Source organism: Perca fluviatilis, chromosome 21 (genome assembly GCF_010015445.1).
Source record: "Perca fluviatilis chromosome 21, GENO_Pfluv_1.0, whole genome shotgun sequence".
In the NCBI taxonomy this organism is placed as follows: domain Eukaryota; kingdom Metazoa; phylum Chordata; class Actinopteri; order Perciformes; family Percidae; genus Perca; species Perca fluviatilis.
Window position 1 is genome coordinate 10,033,970 of NC_053132.1, and position 17,685 is coordinate 10,051,654.

At 38.5% G+C, this 17,685-nt stretch overlaps 1 protein-coding gene and 1 pseudogene across 2 annotated transcripts; both read right to left on the reverse strand.

Annotated features, from left to right (window-relative positions):
• Positions 1-752: 752 nt before the first annotated feature.
• Positions 753-7,514, reverse strand: LOC120551237 (annotated as a pseudogene).
• A 525-nt stretch (positions 7,515-8,039) lies between these two features.
• Positions 8,040-17,426, reverse strand: LOC120551218 (5-hydroxytryptamine receptor 3A-like). 2 transcript variants are annotated; one of them, XM_039788468.1, is made up of 10 exons: positions 17,053-17,426; positions 16,510-16,670; positions 16,382-16,426; positions 16,138-16,247; positions 14,773-14,942; positions 14,521-14,681; positions 13,392-13,602; positions 13,127-13,279; positions 12,169-12,215; positions 8,040-10,127 (listed from the first exon to the last, which is right to left on the reverse strand). In XM_039788468.1, exons 1-10 carry the CDS (start codon positions 17,090-17,092, stop codon positions 9,921-9,923), a joined length of 1,305 nt encoding a protein of 434 aa, XP_039644402.1. In that variant the 5' UTR covers positions 17,093-17,426; the 3' UTR covers positions 8,040-9,920. The 2 variants fall into 2 exon arrangements, with proteins under 2 accessions (XP_039644402.1, XP_039644403.1); XM_039788469.1 differs by lacking the exon at positions 12,169-12,215 and having other exon boundaries at positions 9,909-10,127.
• Positions 17,427-17,685: the final 259 nt, after the last annotated feature.

Consider the following 17,685-nt stretch of genomic DNA (forward strand, 5'->3'; position numbering starts at 1 on the left):
ATACTGTAGGCCAATCGCTTTTATTTCATTGGGCCTAATGTGGTTAAAAAAAACACTGTTAAATGACTGAGACAGTTGTTATTTTGTTTCAAGTATAAAAAGGGACTTTTGTACTACTGCTTGATTTGAAGGCCTGTTGCCCTGTTGATTACAATAAATAGTTCTAAAAATTATGTTTATTGTGTTTGACTGTTCAGTACTGTTCATATTTACATTTAAAAAGCAAACATAAAAGTAACTTAAAAGTGACTTTCCCTAGTAACTAATTACTTTTGATAAACAGTAATTGGTAAAGTAATTAAAATACTTCTAAAAGAAGTAACTAGTAACTGTAACTAATTACTAATTTTCAGCAACTTGCCCAACGCTGATCATGACATAATATAGGCCAAAGCAAACAGAATTTTCTCACAAGAAAACACATGACATAATTATTACCGTACTTCTTTTACTATCTCAGTTTCCTGCAAGAATCCAGACAACCTGTGAGAGCATGTACGATATAAAGATTGTGCATATTACATGCTATAGACATGTAAATATCGGGTTGAGATTTAGTGACTGTGAAGGCCATGTCCTACTATTCACATACTTTGTATACTCCTTAAACCCTTTTGTGACCAATACCCTACATGTAATTATATGCAATGCATCTGTATGTTTCAACCATTTATTCACCTTTTGCTTTGTCACCCATCTGTATACTGTAATCCACATGTTAACATACAGAAATACAAAGAAAAAGAAAGAACAAAGTTTGTCTTTAGTGTTTATTTCAGCATTTTAAAGTCTGAAACATGTTTTCAGAACCAGATGACAAGACTTTTATTCCATCATGTGAATACCCAATGTAGCTTCATATCTATTCAATGCAGATAGATATATAGATAAATAAATAAATAAATAAATAAATAAATAGATAGATAGATAGATAGATAGATAGATAGGTAGGAGAGCCTGATATGTTTTCAAAGCCAATAACGTACATGAAAAGTTATCTTTAAGTGTCCTGCAAGAATCTAGACAACCTGTGATACATACAGATTATGCATATTACACCCTAAAGACATGTAAACACTAGATGTCATATTAGTGTACTATAATTACAATAGAAGAATTTACAATTCTTATTTTTTTAGAATTTAACATTCTACATACAGTATGTGTTTGATGTAGAAGTAGCACTACATAAAACATGCAAACAACAGTAGTTGCAATTTACAAAAGGATTAAATATCGGAACAGCCAAATGCATATTTCCTCATCAGCTTTGCCAAAACAAGTGAATGGAAAACAAGGCTTTTATATGCCAGCAGAGCAAGATGACTAATCCTAAGATAACTAGGTAATACACAAAAGCCGAGTAGAAGGGGAAGGAGAGAGCTTTTGGCAGTGTTGAACTCAAAGTGCACATGTGTGCTATTTCCTGCAAACAGTACATACCAGTGAAGACCAGGTACGTATTAAGCAAAAAAAGGAAAAAAAAGACTGGAGGAGATGGAAATTAAATTATTAGCTGTGGGTATAGCTAGTCATAACAAAGGAAACAGCTAATCAATCGTGTTTTCATTATGTAGCAATGATCACCTCTGCATTGTTCCATTGAACAAAAATAATTATTAAAAACAGAGTGACCACTGTTACATAGAAAATAAAGAAAACTCTGTTGACTTTTTTAGCCACTTTGGTCCAGTAGCAGGGCTTCTCCTCTTCCTTCCTGTTGCTGAGGAGTAGGGACAGTGTTTTCTCCATCTCCCTCAGCTCATCAGACAGTTTCTCCAAGGCATGATACTCCTCTGTCAGTTTGCTGCTGTTGTCCTGCAAATATATTTTAGTAGACTGGTTTACACAATTATGGAAAACATTATCAGCTGATAAAATACACTTAGTTTTAGCATTTTGTGTCCATTGTGGTTAAATGCAACCCAGTTCTAACCTCTTTGGCCACAGGCAGCAGTTCACATGGAGTTTCGCTAATAGACACGTCATAAATACACGCACATTCACTCCATTTGTGCTCCCCTGAAAGGACAGTGTTTCCCAAATTTAAAAAAATACAATTACCAAGCATGTATGCATTTGAAATAAAATGAGACATCATAACAGTAAGACATTATAACAGCAAAATAGATTGAAAAACAGCTTCTATGCCTCCAGATTGAGTTGCACCAGTTTTTTTACAAAATCATTTCTGTTTGTGTGTAAAATCCTTCCTATGAACGTTGTTTGGTTATATTTTCTAAACTAACTGGCATGGCATTTTGTAATTTAGGTATTTAATTCTTCCTAATTTACATAATTATTAAACAGGTCTATTAGTTTATTAGTTGGTTTATAGAACTACAACAGTTACATGTGGGAGATATTAGCTGTAAAGTAATTTACAACAACTTATCTCTACATAAGGCCAGTAACTACTAAGGACACTTTAACTAGGCTAATTGTGGACTAATGAACAGCAGGTGCAACTGGCCCCAGGTCTTACCTCCGTGACAGTTGTGGAGGTTGGCCTTGCGTTGTTTGTTACAGTCCTCACTCAAGCTTTGGTCTTTATCTGCGTCATTGTCTTCACATGCAGAGTCTTTCTCCATCAGATGCATCACCACAATTGTCTCCAGGAGGCTCAGCAGCATCAGAGCAAAAATCCCAATGCAGTAGAGTGCTGGGAGGGGCAGGCAGCATCATTAATGCAGACAAATAACTACTCATTGACTCAGTAAATGTGCTTGTTCTGCTCATATCAAGTACAGAAAAAGGAATGACTCTGAGCTTCTTTACCTATAAGAGGAATTCTGTTTGACGACGAAGGCAGAATTTCATTCAGAATGAGTTGTAACACAGTGACAGCAAGCAGCACAGTGACCTTAAAACTGAGCTTCTCCCCCCCGCTGTCCGAGATCAGGAAGGAGGCCAAGTCCAGACATAAGAAGAACATGATGGGTGCCAAGAAGTTGACAATGTAGAGCACAGACCGCCTCTTCATAGTGATCTGTGAAATGATGTTTGTGTCAGATGGTTGATGTTCCTACTCCTGCACATCTGAGAAAGGCAGCTTGAAAAACTATGTACAGGTAACAAGGTAATCTGCACCAATGTGCTTGTTTCCCTTGTCAAAAGAAGCAACAGGAGTAAAAGTACAGTACACTCAAATGTTTACTGGAGTAAAAACAGTCAAATGTAGTGAAGAAAAAAACATTTGAGAAAAAGGAGGGCCGAAGAATGAAAACAAGGAAGGAAATAAGGGGGGTAAAAAGGAAGAAGGAGAAAAAAAACAGGAAAGTAATAAGAAAAGGTTGTTTGACAGGACAGGATGGGGGAAGGAAGGAACAAATAGGGAAAGAAAAAGTAAAAAGTATAGAACGAAAAAAAGAAGCTACTTAAACCTGTACTTAAATGAAGAGCTTGATGAGACTTTCTTCCTGTGTACATCTGTATCTAGTTATACGTACAGTGTAAATGACGATGTCTTGGTCGAATATATCGCTGGCATTGTTGGCTGTAACTATCATGTTGATGAACAGCCATTCGTACTGGGTCCGCATCACTTCACGAGACCACTCTGTGGCCTCTGAAGAGTTGTCGCTTGGCTGGAGCCGAATGTCTCTTGCTGAGGTGGGAGATAAAAGAAGTGTAAGGTTGTTTTAGGTGAGATAACAAGAAACGAATGGATGATAAGTGGTGGAATCTGGTGGTGTGTGGTGGAGACAGGTAGCCAGGACCCCCACTCTCTATTACTGTAAATGAAAATACAGTATAAGTATGGTGTCAGTGCCAGCCAATAATAGGACGGGATGTTACTAATTTATGCAAAATGAAAAGATTTATTTATTTTTCAGTCTACATATTTTCCTTTTGATGTTAATACTGTCACACACCAATTCTGTTATGCATCAGCACCCGACATTGGTCCCGTCTCACTTGGTGCACCAAACTTGCACTCATGTCACAATAAACTCTTACAAACACAACTCATCCCGCTCTCACCTGTGTGTTGGGATTTTTAATGATAGACTTGAAGGAGAGGTTGCAGCTCTGAATGTCAAAGGGGAATTTGTAAATTTGCATCATGCAGGTGCTGACTAGCACCTGGTCGTTCTGGACTTCAACATCACCTTTATCATTGATGGTGAGATAAGGACTCGGAGGGGCTTTGTCTTTCTCTGTCCTGTATGAGAACACATGGAGACATGTGAACACAGAAACAAAAACTTAAAAAGCACTAATATCAATACTAGTGCTCTATTTTTCCTAAACTCAATGTATGTATGCCTCACTATGTGGAACTCACACCAAAATATTTGTTATGTACGCAGCTCAATGTGACTTAATAAATGTAATTTTTATTAAATTATTGATTTTTCCTGCAACGTGAAATTAGTTAATACTGACACGTATCTGTAACAACAATAGACAAGTAGTGCAAACTGTAATCTGCATACCTGATGTTTTCTTCAGTCATTTTGTTTTTATTGATATAACAACCTTAGCCAAATGTAAAAATTGTCTTACCACAATTCAACAAATTTTTTTTCTTTGCTCTTTTTTTGTGCATAAAAGCATGGGTGGCTGGAAACACTTAATTGTAAGTGAGTGTGTGTGTGTGTGTGTGTGTGTGTGTGTGTGTGTGTGTGTGTGTGTGTGTGTGTGTGTGTGTGTGTGTGTGTGTGTGTGTGTGTGTGTGTGTGTGTGTGTGTCTGTGTTTGTGTGTGCAAATACATTCACACTTACATTTCTTCAATAGTGAGATCTGGCTTCCACAAAACTTCCGTAGGGAGGGAAACATTATTAATTCCACAAAACTCATTTGGATCCCAGGAAATGTATTCATTGTGCCACCTCTACAGACAGGAAAACAAGTCAGAAAAAGACAGACAGACAGACAGAAACGTACAAATTAAGTGATGACAAATAAGAAAAGCATTCCCCAACAAACGTTCATCTTTCTGAGAGTCTACAATCTACTGACATAACTCTTACGACCCCTCCCTTTCCTGCCTGCTGTTGGCTTCTCTGGCTTTCCTGGCTGAGCTGGCAGTGTGGGAGGGGTCGTTAGTTGATTGGTGGACACTTGGGTAGGCCTCAACCAAGACTATTTATAAAATCATGTCTGATTGTTCTCTCTCTGCATTCTCCTTCTCCTAGGCTCCACATCTCCTGGTTTGGGTTTGGTTTACTTCTTTTGTTGCAGTTGTCATTTGCCTGCACGTCTTTCACTCACGCACACACCTGATAACATTGATTCCACACCTGTTTTGATTCTTTTGTAAATAGTAGTTTGTTTATGTTGTAATAAACACTTTATTGGCATTTTAACCTGTTTGGTCTCCCCTCTTTTATCACATGCATTGAGTCGGTTTGTGACACTCACCATGACAGTCCAAACATAAGGAATGAATTTCTGGTCTTTTTCAACCTGTAAACAAAAACGTGTGAGTTTTCTAGCCAGACCAACACAAGTTATGTCAAATCTAAGCTAGACACCTCTCATGGAGCCCATACCGCTACACAGAAAAGGCATAAAATGAAGGCATTACCACAGATCTAAATATTTTTTACACAGTTTGCATTTCCAGCTGGAATATTTTAAACCTTTTTTCTACATTTCACGATTCTGTATTTACTGCAGTCCGCCTTTGTAGATTAATACCATTGATTTTGTTGCAATTGCCCAATATGCTCAAGAGTTATTGCTGTTTGCTAAAATAATTTGACAACCAATTCAAATAACTGAAAGGAATATTTAAAGTGGACATGGTCTATTCTGACAAATAAAACCAATATACATTTTGTTTATCATTTTAAAATTTGACAAACAAAGTATGAACCACTTACCACATCCAGTATGGCGTAGAGCAGTACTTCCAGGTACACCTGTGTGGGGTGTTTGTAGTTTTTTACGGGCCGGGACATGGAGTACAGCTCATTGTTTTTGGTCAGGTTCAGGTGGTTTAAAACATCCTGATAACTGCAGTTACGCTCCGGGTACACACCATCTAGAGGAGAAACACATTCTCCATGAGAAAACATGCTCTTATTGACTTTTCTTCTAGATTAAATTAGAACTTCTCATGTTGTATGTGCTCTTAAATATATAATTTAGACTTAGATTTTAGTCTTTGTGGGTAGGTATCCACTGCCTCTGAATTTATTATCAAACTTGAAAACTGCATCACAAAAACCTGCAGTAATATCCTGTAATTGTGGTCAGTGAAAGGCTATTATGAGATGGGCGTTGGCGTTGGGGTTTTATCCCATCAGTCCACTAATGATTTTTAAATGTGAGCATTAGTGCATTAGTTTTAATGGGGCTAGCTGTCTAAGATCAATCTGCAATTTGTCACCCAATGCATGTTGTTCAAATCAAGGCACAATTTGAGTTTAAAAACCTATTTATGTCAGAAAAGGTTCTCCCACAACACTGTTTTGTGTCTTTTAGTGTTCCTATAATAAGCTATCTTTTTGAAAATTGTATTTAAAAAAATATATGCTAACTTTCTTCTTTTTTTGTATTTTGTACATTTGGTACTACTCTGGAAATGTATCAACGGAAGGAAATAGGAACTACTTCAGGCTTCAGACTGAAAGCAGTGATCCTTCATTCATTCATGCAATTATTAACTGTGAAGGTTACCACAGCTTTCCAATTGGCTTACTCTTAACCTTCAAAATACAACGTTGCATCGTATTTAAATTAACAAGCCATGGGAATGTTCATTAAAAAAGTTAAGCCTTTATCCAACCTGCAGGACATTACTCAGGATACACCTGAACGCATCATGCTGAACATTGTCCAATCTTACCTGTGAGGAAGAGCAGAAAGAGGAAACCAGTAAGCATCATGACTGTAATCCAGTGAGATGGTGTCTATACAGTTAATGTGTCTGTTGTCTGATGCTTCATACTGGAAGAGGGCTGGGCAGTTGAATCACCTATCATTTACCGGACAGTAAACAGCATTCACTCCCACAGTGGTCATCATAGCATCCCTCAGTGCTCTTTCAGTGGAGGACCAAGAGGTGGGGAGGGCCCTAGTGGAGACAAAAATATGCTGTAATTATGATTGATTGTTAAAGCAACACTAGAGAACTTTTCCCGCTTCGGTCCCCCTACAGGTTGGAGTGGTCAAAAGGTGGGTTTGTGGTTAAAGTATAGTATCTAAGATGAATATACTTTTATTCCCATTGTATTGTGAAACATTTTATGTTTGTTACCTATCAACATTGTTTTTAATCACATTTGACCTGTTTGTGGGCATTTGCCATCAAAACGTCAGTCACTGTTATGCACCTCAAGAAATCAAACTATTAAGTAAGAAGACATCTGTGTTGCACCGGTGATTTTGTTTGTCTACATTTCACCTTTAGTATGTCCTTTGGTTGTGTTTTTTTTTAAGCCAATACAGGTTTCCACCACACCCTGACATGTATTATGTATTTCTTCAGTGTGATTTGTATTTATGTGTGTGAAACAAATAAACAAACATGTTTTTGATGTGGATTATTTTCCTACTGTCATGTATAATTGATGATTAATTATAATAAATGTCACATTCTTTATTGAATTGACACAGCCATCATATTAGAGTGTAATGCTATGGGTAATACAGTGTAGTTAGATCCAACTTTGCATTTGGAGGCAAAAAAATCATTTCGGAGCGGTCATTAAAGTGCTGTAATTAAAGTGAAATCTTTGCTTTATATCAGTTTTCAACTCTGATCTCACTCGTACTGGAAAAGACCAGTACTATTAAAAAAAGAATGTGAAAATTCAAAGCTGACTGTTAGCAGAAAGTAGAGCTCACCACCTTGTGGTGGCACAAAGACACTGCCAGAGGATGCTGTTGGGATTAAATTACAATACATTTATATTACAGGGTCCAGGGTGCAGGGTTTAAAGGCTTGAAAGAAAAGGCATTAAAAGATAACGCAATTATGACAATTTTGACAAGTGGGATCCCGGACGAGCCCCCACTTGTCACAAACCGGCTCACAGCCTGTGGCAAAAAATGAGGGGACACCAACAACAAGTATAGGCCAATCAAAAATATATTTTATTGTAAACCAAAACATTAACTTTAAACAAAGAAAAAGGAATGAGGTGTGAGAATGTCATAATGTAAGGTGCATGTAAAGTGCATGGGTGAGTGAATCTGTATGTGTGTAAATGACTGAGTGGAAACTAAATAAAACTATAAAGTAACAAACAAAACAGGATCATACCTGGAGGAGCAGAGAGAGAAAACAGAGTGGTTAGAAGCAGCTTAAATACCCTGAGCCCAGGTGGCTCCAATCACTAACGACCCTCTGCCTGTAGGAGGAACCTCCCCTGCACTGCAGAGGTGGGGTCGTAACAATTGACTCAGAAACTGACTGTTAATTGATTTATACTTCTGAATGTATTTGCAATTTTTCTACAAAGCATAATATTTAGCTTTCACTCACCGTAAGTGGCAAACAAACATTCAACTGGCAAATTATAAGCTTGGTGATTATAGAATGTTAAAATTACTACATTCCACGGTAAGCCATCCAATAGTTGTTGAGGCTCAAAACCACAAATAGAAAAGCTGGGAGATCAAAACAGTCATCAGAACACATCATCTGGGAAACACAAACATCTGTATGAAATCTTAAAGATGTTTGAAGATGTTGAGCTATCTGACAGGCTAAGTGAAAACTTTTACCTGCTGGTGGTGCTAGAAGATCATCGAAGTTATTAGGATTCATCCTCTGGGGAACATGAAGGTCTGTCTAGCAATCCATCCAATAGTTGTTGAGATATTTCACCAAAGTGGTGGACAGACAGACCAACATTGCCCGCTAGTTATGGCCTAAAAAAATAACATCCACTGTGATTCGATGTGGTGACACAATAAATCGTGTTAAAGTCCTGAGGGGACTTTTTATAGGCAGCCTGAGTGATGAGAGTGCACGTGTCTTTGTCTGCTCTTGTTTCTAAGCGATGCAATAACACAAGATCCTCCTTTCTGATGATGAGTATATAACATAGAGGCTATATCAGGCTGGTGAGGATGGACAAAATTGGTTTAAAGTCTAAATGACAGATGAGCTGTACACTCAAAGTAGACAGAAACAGGACAGGAGGGAGAGATCTGTTTCTCTGAGCGGAGAGATAATGTGAAGTATTACAGTGTAAAAAATATGACATCAGCGAGGTCAGGGAAGGATTTGAACTGGAGGCAGTGAAGTTTCCTCTTTAATCTCTTACCGTCGATTGTCCTAATTGGATTAAATTCAATTGGATTTGTCTCTATTCTTTTTGCACACAAGATTTTGGGAGGTGGTCATGACCACATCGAGGTACATCACCAGACAGCTGCACCTTCATTTATACAATTATATCAACCTTTTGTGGACTTAAACGTCATTGCAGCTGTGGATGTATCGGTGGACAATGAAGACTTTTTTTCTTCTCTCCAGTGGATGGTAAGTGCATTTATTTATCATAAAACATTTTCAGGTCAAATCCACATTTTGCCGTTGGTTTTCTCTTCTCTTTTTTGAAATTCAAACATTTAGCTTTTACTTTATTCTGGTATATGTGGCTGTGAACGAACAAGGATTATTCATGACACATTTTTATACAATCATATTAAAAGTCACTACATTAAACTGTCTTCTGCATTAATGTTTCCTTAATTTCAAAAACGGACAAAGCTTTTATCGACCGTATACATTTCAGCAGCACACATCTACAGGATTGTGTAACTTCAACTTCAACTGTGGAAAAGTGATCTCATCTTTACTTCATAAAATAGACCACACCAAGCTGCTGTAAATACAGAACGTTTGCTTTTATAGCACAAGACGACACTTGTAGATTCTACAGTAAACTTTTGCCATCACGTGTTGGCATAAAGGTACAATACAGAAGGTATTACAAGGTATTATTCTACATTTCTAAGTGTTCCATTCAATAAAGATGAGGGTTAGAAACAGTGACACGGTGGTGACGTAGAAAATGAAGAAAGCTCTGTTAATTTTTGCGGCCCAGTGGCCGGATTTTCCTACTTCCTGTCTGCAGCAGAAGTGCAGATTCAGAGTTGTCTGCAGCTCTTTGAGCTCCTCCAGGATCAGCAGTAACACATGAGACTCTCGTGGCTGAACCTGCACACACCACAAGTCACAGACATGTTAGAGTGGCTTTTTTCTCCCACTGAGACTGATAATGTATAGCAAGCAAGGTGGACAAAATCGTCTTGTGCATGTTATCACGCAGGGTATTTCGTTCTTAACAAATCCAACTTATAGCTCGTAACAGGTTAAATTGGGCATCTTAGGTTGTTAAAAGTATGGTATGTAAATATGTTTTGCCATGTTAGCACAACAATGTTGGCTGAAGCTTCCATCTCCACTGAGGGCAGAGGAATCTGCAGCCCAAACATTGGTATATAAAAAACATAATGCCCTTAAGTGATGAGTAAATATTCTGTAATTTCCAACTGATCTTCTAAATGATTTTTTATATATATCGATAATAATCTTTCTAAAAATCTTTGCTTGATTTAGTCAGGTTTCCACCCAAACGTAGCACAATCTTTTATACAGAATTTGAAAATAAGAAAATGGGACTGAATGCATGTCTCCATCCATTACTGTTAAGAGACTATTAGGAATATGAGTCAGTTCATTGAGATAAACAGCTGTTGGTGCAAATTTTCCATTTGGGTGCCCTTAAACCATTGCAGATGAAGAGACTGCAACCAGATGCAGCATTAAAAGCCCAATGATGGAGAAACCATGTGGACAACATGATGGAAATATTGCATTTATATTTGTTGCATGTATTAATTTGAGGAACATATCAGTCTCCTCATCGCTTCACACAGATCTGACGTTTCCATTGCACTTTTCATTTTGTTTTTTTTAAATACATAAATTCTATTAAGTGTATTATTAGTTTAAATTTTATTAGTTAGTTTAAGTGTATTATTAGTTTAAACAGTTTGAATACAGAGATAATTATCACAGGGTGTAAAGGAGAGTTTTACAGCGCTATACCACTGCATACAATTACAATTAAAGGAAAAGGTAGTCATCTTGCCACACAGGTACCCCCCTAAAATGTTGCTCCTAATTCTAAACACATTACAGCTTTGAAATTGACAGACATTTAGTTTAGTTTATTATAGGATCCCCCATTAGCTGTGCCCTTAAAGTGATGGTTCAGAGTAATTCACCCTAGGGTCCTTTGCACCATGACCTCGAGCCAAACACCCTCCCAGAAGCTTTTTTCACCTGGGTCTAACATTGGGAGAGTTAGCTAGAGTAGCGTTATCAGCTGAATAGCTAACGATGGATTGGAAAGTTTGTAAGTACACCAGAAGTTTATGAACACTTGCCTGCTCTCTTCAGCTCTCTGTTGCTGCTGCTGCTGCTACCTGCAGTTAGACGAGTGCTTAGGGCTGTCTACAAATTACTACACCAAAAAGAGATACAACAAAAATATTTATTAATTCAATGATTAAATAAGGTAATGTCTCCAAACTTACCTCAATTATTACTTGTCTCCTGCTAGTTATACTACAGCACTTACTTAAAAAAAAAAATTTAACTAATAAATATTTTTGTTGCATCTCTTTTTGGTGTTGTAATTTGTAGACGACCCTAAGCACTCGTCTTACAGCAGCAACAACAACAGCAGAGAGCAGAAGCCAGCAGGCAAGTGTTATTTACATAAACTTCTGGTGTACTTACAAACTTTCCAATCCATCGTTTTATGAGAGCATAACCTATTTGTACTACTTGTAGACGTTTGGTATCATTTCGGGCATTATTAGTGGGGTAATTTAGGAGATACAAACGTGGGTCCGTTTGCCCCTGCGCTAAGCTATTCAGCTGATAACGCTACTCTACGCTAACTCTCCCAATGTTAGACCCAGGTGAAAAAAGCTTCTGGGGGGGTGTTTGGCTCGAGGTCATGGTGCAAAGGACCCTAGGGTGAATTACTCCGAACCATCACTTTAAGCACAGCTACTCTTCCTGGGGTCCACATTTAACGACGTAAGAACCATACTTTTAACCTGTAGACCCAATAGATTTGAGTGTGTAATGACATCAAGATCCTGCATGATTACACACGAGAACCTACATGATTTTGTACACCTATCTTGTGATAATAATGCTTTATCTGAACACATGTCTGTACCTCTTCAGCCACCGGCAACAGTTCATGCTGTTTCTCACCATCACACGCTGTACAGATGCACAAACAGCCAGTTAGTCTTTTCTCCTCTGAAAACACCCAGCATGTCTGTCACAAGAGTGACTACGCCGGAAATAGGATTCACAATTGTGAAAAGCACTGGAAAACATAGTTTTAGATCTACATTTTATTCTCTTTTATTACCGTTTTGTGATTAAATATGAAAAGAAAAAAACATCCCTAGTTATAGTTGATGAGGATTTAACTGTTGAAAACCAGGTAAATCTCCATCATCGAGACGTGATCAGATATGATCAACAGTGGCACTTCTTTGGAAACTTAAGCAAACCCGAAAATTTGGATTCATATACTAGAAATAGGTGAAGGAGAAAATTTAATTTCAAGGCCTTTAAAGAGCCCCTATTATGCTTTTTTAGATTTTTCCCATCTTTTAGTATGTTATATCATTTGTTTGTGTATGTAATAGTTGTATAAAAGTACACCAAAACACATTTCAGTCCTAATGGAGCTTTCTCTTCCACAGACAGCATTTTTTCTCAACTGCCTGAAAAAAAATCAATTAGTGATGCCATTGATTGAGAAAGCCAGCCCAGTTTTTCCTATTGGTGCTGCCTGAGCTAGCACAGCCTGCCCAGTGGTTTGTTTAAATTTGGTTGACCAATCACAACAGAGTGGGCCAGCTGACTGGGCTCTTCAGGAAGGTGGGCCAAGTGCTCAGAGTGTTTCAGGCGGAGGAGCTGCAGCAATGGGCAGTATGAGACACATATGTTTTTTGAACATCAAAGCATGTAAACCTATTCTAGTAGACCCCAAGACTACAAATATGACGCTGAAAAGGAGCATAATAGGGGCTCTTTAAGATTATCGACTTAAACTAGAATCAGTAGCCAGAACATTTCCCTTCATGGAGCATCCTATTAATCTGTGATCTGTGTCTCACCTGCATTACAGTTATCGATTTTCACTTTCTCCCGTTTGTCCCTCAGCCTGAGCTCTTCCCGGGATACAGAGTCTTTCTCCATAAGATATGTAACCAAGATTGTCTCCAGCAAGCTGAGCAGCATCAGAGCAAAAATCACAATGCAGTAGGTTGCTGAGAGAAAAAAAAAAAAGGCATTAACTACTTTTTGTTTTGGTTTCTTGAGCCCTTTACTGTATTATTCATAATCCAGTTAACAATAAGGCCTAAAAGTGAGAGTCAGTACCTATGAGTGGAGTCTTGTTGGACATGGAGGGCAGGATGTCATTCAGGATGAGCAGCAGGACAGAGATGGCCAGCAGCACGGTGACTTTGAAGCCCAGCTTCTCTCCTCGATGGTCTGCGATGAAGTAGGAGGCGAGGTCCAGACTCAGGAAGAACAGGATAGGCAACAAGAAGTTGATAACATGGAGGAGGGGCCTCCTCTTCATGGTGAACTAGGAAAAAATGGGTTCAAAGGTCAAACTAGATGGAGAAAAACTGACATTATGCCATATCTGGAGTTAGAAACCTAATAAGAAATGTGTCAGGAGTACAACAAATCTTCTTTGCCCTTGAGTTACCTAATTTGTGGTGTCATATTACTTAATTCATGCATAGCAATTAGTAATTCATACAACGTTATGTTTTGTTAATTTGCATACTAATAAATAAAGAGCACACATTATTAAAGTCCAGAGCATTAATTTAAAGCTGTGGTAGGCACTTTATTTTTGGCAGCTTTAGGGGTCTTTTTAACTGACAATATTGTTTAAATTATTCTCTGTAAATTTGCACACCCAATTTATTAACAGAGGAGCACAATTAAGTAACTCAAGATTATTAATTAAGAAACAGACAGGACTGTGCATCATGGCGCTCTCCAAGGTGCTGATCCTCTTGCAAGGAGCAGCGAGGGAGCTATCCAGAGTGCTCTCTTTCTCCGCCACCCACAGCAGTGGGAAGAGGCTTCCAGCCAATAGATTCCTTGTCTTGTTACCTGGTTTCTAACATATAGATATATATACCCCCACCCCCACCCTCCCCCAGAGAACAAGATTATGTCCTGTTTTGGGAACCCAACTTATTAAAGGTGGTCTAAGCGATGTTGGGTGACGGCACTTCTTGTTGACGTTCGTAGTATTGTCAAACAAAACGGAGGCTAGCTCGCCCCTCCCTCCTCCTCATCACATCCCCCCCTTCCACGCACTAACCCCCCAACCCCCACCCCCAACTCCTTCTTGTCAGTTATTGGCTGGAACACTGTTTGTTATGTTTCGTGGTGCAGGTTGGGTGCAGTTTGTTTTTGATGCTGTTTGTGGAGCCTGGGCTGACTATATATATATATATATATATATATATATATATATACTTACAGTGTATATGAGGTTTTCCCACTGTCTATCGTTGAAGGTGAAATTGTAGCTGGTGATGGACAGTTGGAGGAATTCCCACTCTCCCTGACTTTTCATCACCTCTCGGGAAAACTGGGTGGCTCGAGACGAGTTGGAAAAAGGAAGGAGACGCATCTCATTAACTGAGGAGAGAGGGAGAAAGTTTGAGTGAAAAAAAGGTGGAAAAAACTGACTTCCCTGCAGACAGTCACATACACACACTCCCTCCCTCACCACAGTGTATTGCAGATCCAATAGTGATGTTACATCTCTGAGTGTCGAAGGGGAACTTGTACACGTCCATCTTACAGGTGCTGACCACCTTCACGTCCTCTTCAAAAGTGATTGTCCCATCGTAGGACACGTACATGTACGGATTGTGAGGGGAGTCATCCTTCTGTATCCTGAGACAAAAATACATACAATCTTTTCATGTCATGTTTGTCAACCACATATTATTTCACATTTATCATGAACTGAATGAATAGAAGATGGAGCTTCTCCTGTCACCACCTCAGGATAATGTGTTTGCTTTAATAAAAGTGTGTACTTTAATAAAACTGAGCACACAGTGACATCATTTACCAACAGGGTGTGTAGCATCAGCAGATATCAAGGTATTAAATTGCTCAACGTTGAACAGCTACAAAATGCATATTCACAACAAAGTAGTCTATATCCTCGATGTTCCACTTCCAGTACTGCTCCGGTGCCACAGGAAATTCCGCAAGCATGTCTTTTCGCCGATGTCCGTTTCCTTCTGCTTTCTTTGTGTTGGAATTTTAAACTCCGGTGGATTTATGAGGATTATGGTTAACTGCTCCTCAGATCTCTGCAGGGCAAATCTAGACAGCTAGCTAGGCTATCTGTCCAATCTGAGTTTTCTCTCGCACGACTAAAACAACTTTTGAACGTACACATTCAACCAAAACAATTTCCTTCCCGAGTCTATTTTACAGCGGTTCCGTGCGGATCTTAGCGCCACCCATGACTATTGTGATTGGTTTAAAGAAATGCCAATAAACCAGAGCACATTTTCTCTCGTCCCGGAATGCTGTGTGGACTATCCACACCCTGCTCCGCAATGCTGTGGAGGAAGGTCTGGCAATGCAAGACTAACGAAAAAGTAATTCCTCTCATTCTTTACCAAACCTTTCCTTTCTTTTTGATTTAGTTTACTGCATTCATTCCAATCATTTTAAATGTTTCTTATCTGTTTACCCCTTGTCTTTTTTACTTTTACTTAACTAATTTCAACTGCTTGATTTAGTTTCCTCGTCCAATACAGTTTCCCTTTAAGTTCTCTTTCATTCCTGTTTTTGCAGATGACAATGCAGTTTCTACCTTACATTTAAAGGAATACTTCGACAGACATTTTGGGAAATGCTCTTATTTGCTTTCTTGCCGAGTGTTAGATGCAGAGTGTTAGAGTCACTGTTTCTCCCTGTTTTAAGTCTTTATGCTAAGCTAAACTTACTGGCTCTTAAATACAGTATAAGAGCGGTATCATCTCATCTAACACGTACCTTTAAAATCTGATTGGAATTGTTGCATATCTTCCCATAAACTACTGTGTGTCTGTGTGTGCTGCAGGCTCACATCTCATAGATAAAGAGGTCTGGTCTCCAGAGCATTTCTCTAGGAACTGAAATATGAGTGATTCCACAAAACTGAACCGGGTCCCACGAGATGCGTTCATTGTTCCACATCTGCAGAAAAATAAAGGTGAATGAATTACCAGAAAGATAAGAGACAAGTGAGTTGTAGCCAGATTTTGTGTGTTAGTTGAGAGGCACAGGTGAAAAGAAGAGACATTTAGCATTTAAATAAAATCAAAACTCACCATTGTTATCCAAATGAAAGGAACAAAAGTTTGTGTTTTCTCAATCTGGGAAGAGACACACACACACACACAGTCAGAACAGATCAACTACATGGCAACATTTAGCAGATGAATCATACAGCACCTACCACAGCCAGGATGGCATACAGGAGGATGTCCAGCTCCACCATAGTCGAGTGTTTGTAATCCAGAACGGGCCGGGTCAGTTTAAACGCACCATTATCTGTGGTCAGGTTTAGGTAGTCCACCACGTCCTGATAACTGCACACTTTCGTAGAGGATGCACCGTCTTCATTCAAACAGTTATCAGAGAGAAGTTTCGTCTTAAAACTAAGTACAACTTTTTTATTTAATTTGTTTGGAATGTGTGGATGCTAATCTTTTTAATATATAACATAAATTTAAGTGATGTTAAATTGTCTTTGGTATAACCTACTATAGTTTTTTGTAGTTTGTTGTTGATTTTACTGGATATATTTTTTTCTATGTTGAGTCTCAAAAAGGATAAAAGAAATAAACAGCAGCGTGAAGCAGACAAACGAGAGAAGTCACAGCATAACAAAAACATTTTTGTTTCAAGATTTGGTCAGGTATGAATATGATGTGAAATAGTTCTGTGGTTCAAACACATAAACACACCTCAAACATACTCATACAGACCAAAGTCTTACCTGTGAAGACAATCAGGAGGAGGAAAGCAACATGCATCATATCTTCAGCGGTGAGTTTGTGTGTGTTAGATCAGCCAAGTGTGTGATCCTGCTGTAAGACCAGATCCACTCTGTGCTGCTGTCCTTTGATTTGAGCTGACGAGGGCTGGGCTGAATGAATGGCCCCTGCCTGAAAAGAGAAACCCTTCCCACAGTGCACAGCAGAGATTGACACTGTAATTGGTTAACAGAGAAGGGGGGGCAAGCAGGGGTATATATCCGGCACTGGTTTCACTCTCGAGGCAGATGAGACTGAAAGTAACAAATAATCAAACTAAGGGAAAGGCAGATCTGAAAGAGGACTTAATGTGGATTCACAGCTTGCTCAAATATTTTTTGACACCTGTGACTAGGGTTGCAAAATTCCTGGGAATTTTCAAAGTTGGAAACTTTCAATGGGAATTAACAGGAATAAACGGGAATTAATGGGAATAAACTGAATATTTTTAATATTGCTTGTTATAATACTGTTAGTCTATAACAGGGAACTTAAATGTACTTGAAAAAAAAACATCTTGCAGCATAATCTTGGTTAAAACAACCTGATTTATTGCAACTTCAGTTGAATGTCCTCCCTATATTCGTCAATGCAAG

What these genes read in the sequence shown, in the direction of transcription:
- LOC120551218 (XM_039788468.1), bottom strand. Translation starts at nt 17,092, where the DNA reads ATGATGCATGTTGCTTTCCTCCTCCTGATTGTCTTCACAG. An exon ending in GGGAAAACCTCATATACACT is followed by an intron (nt 13,603 to 14,520) that starts GTAAGTATATAT and finishes ATTTTTTCCTAG; the next exon opens with TTCACCATGAAGAGGAGGCC. An exon ending in CAACAAGACTCCACTCATAG is followed by an intron (nt 13,280 to 13,391) that starts GTACTGACTCTC and finishes TTTTTCTCTCAG; the next exon opens with CAACCTACTGCATTGTGATT.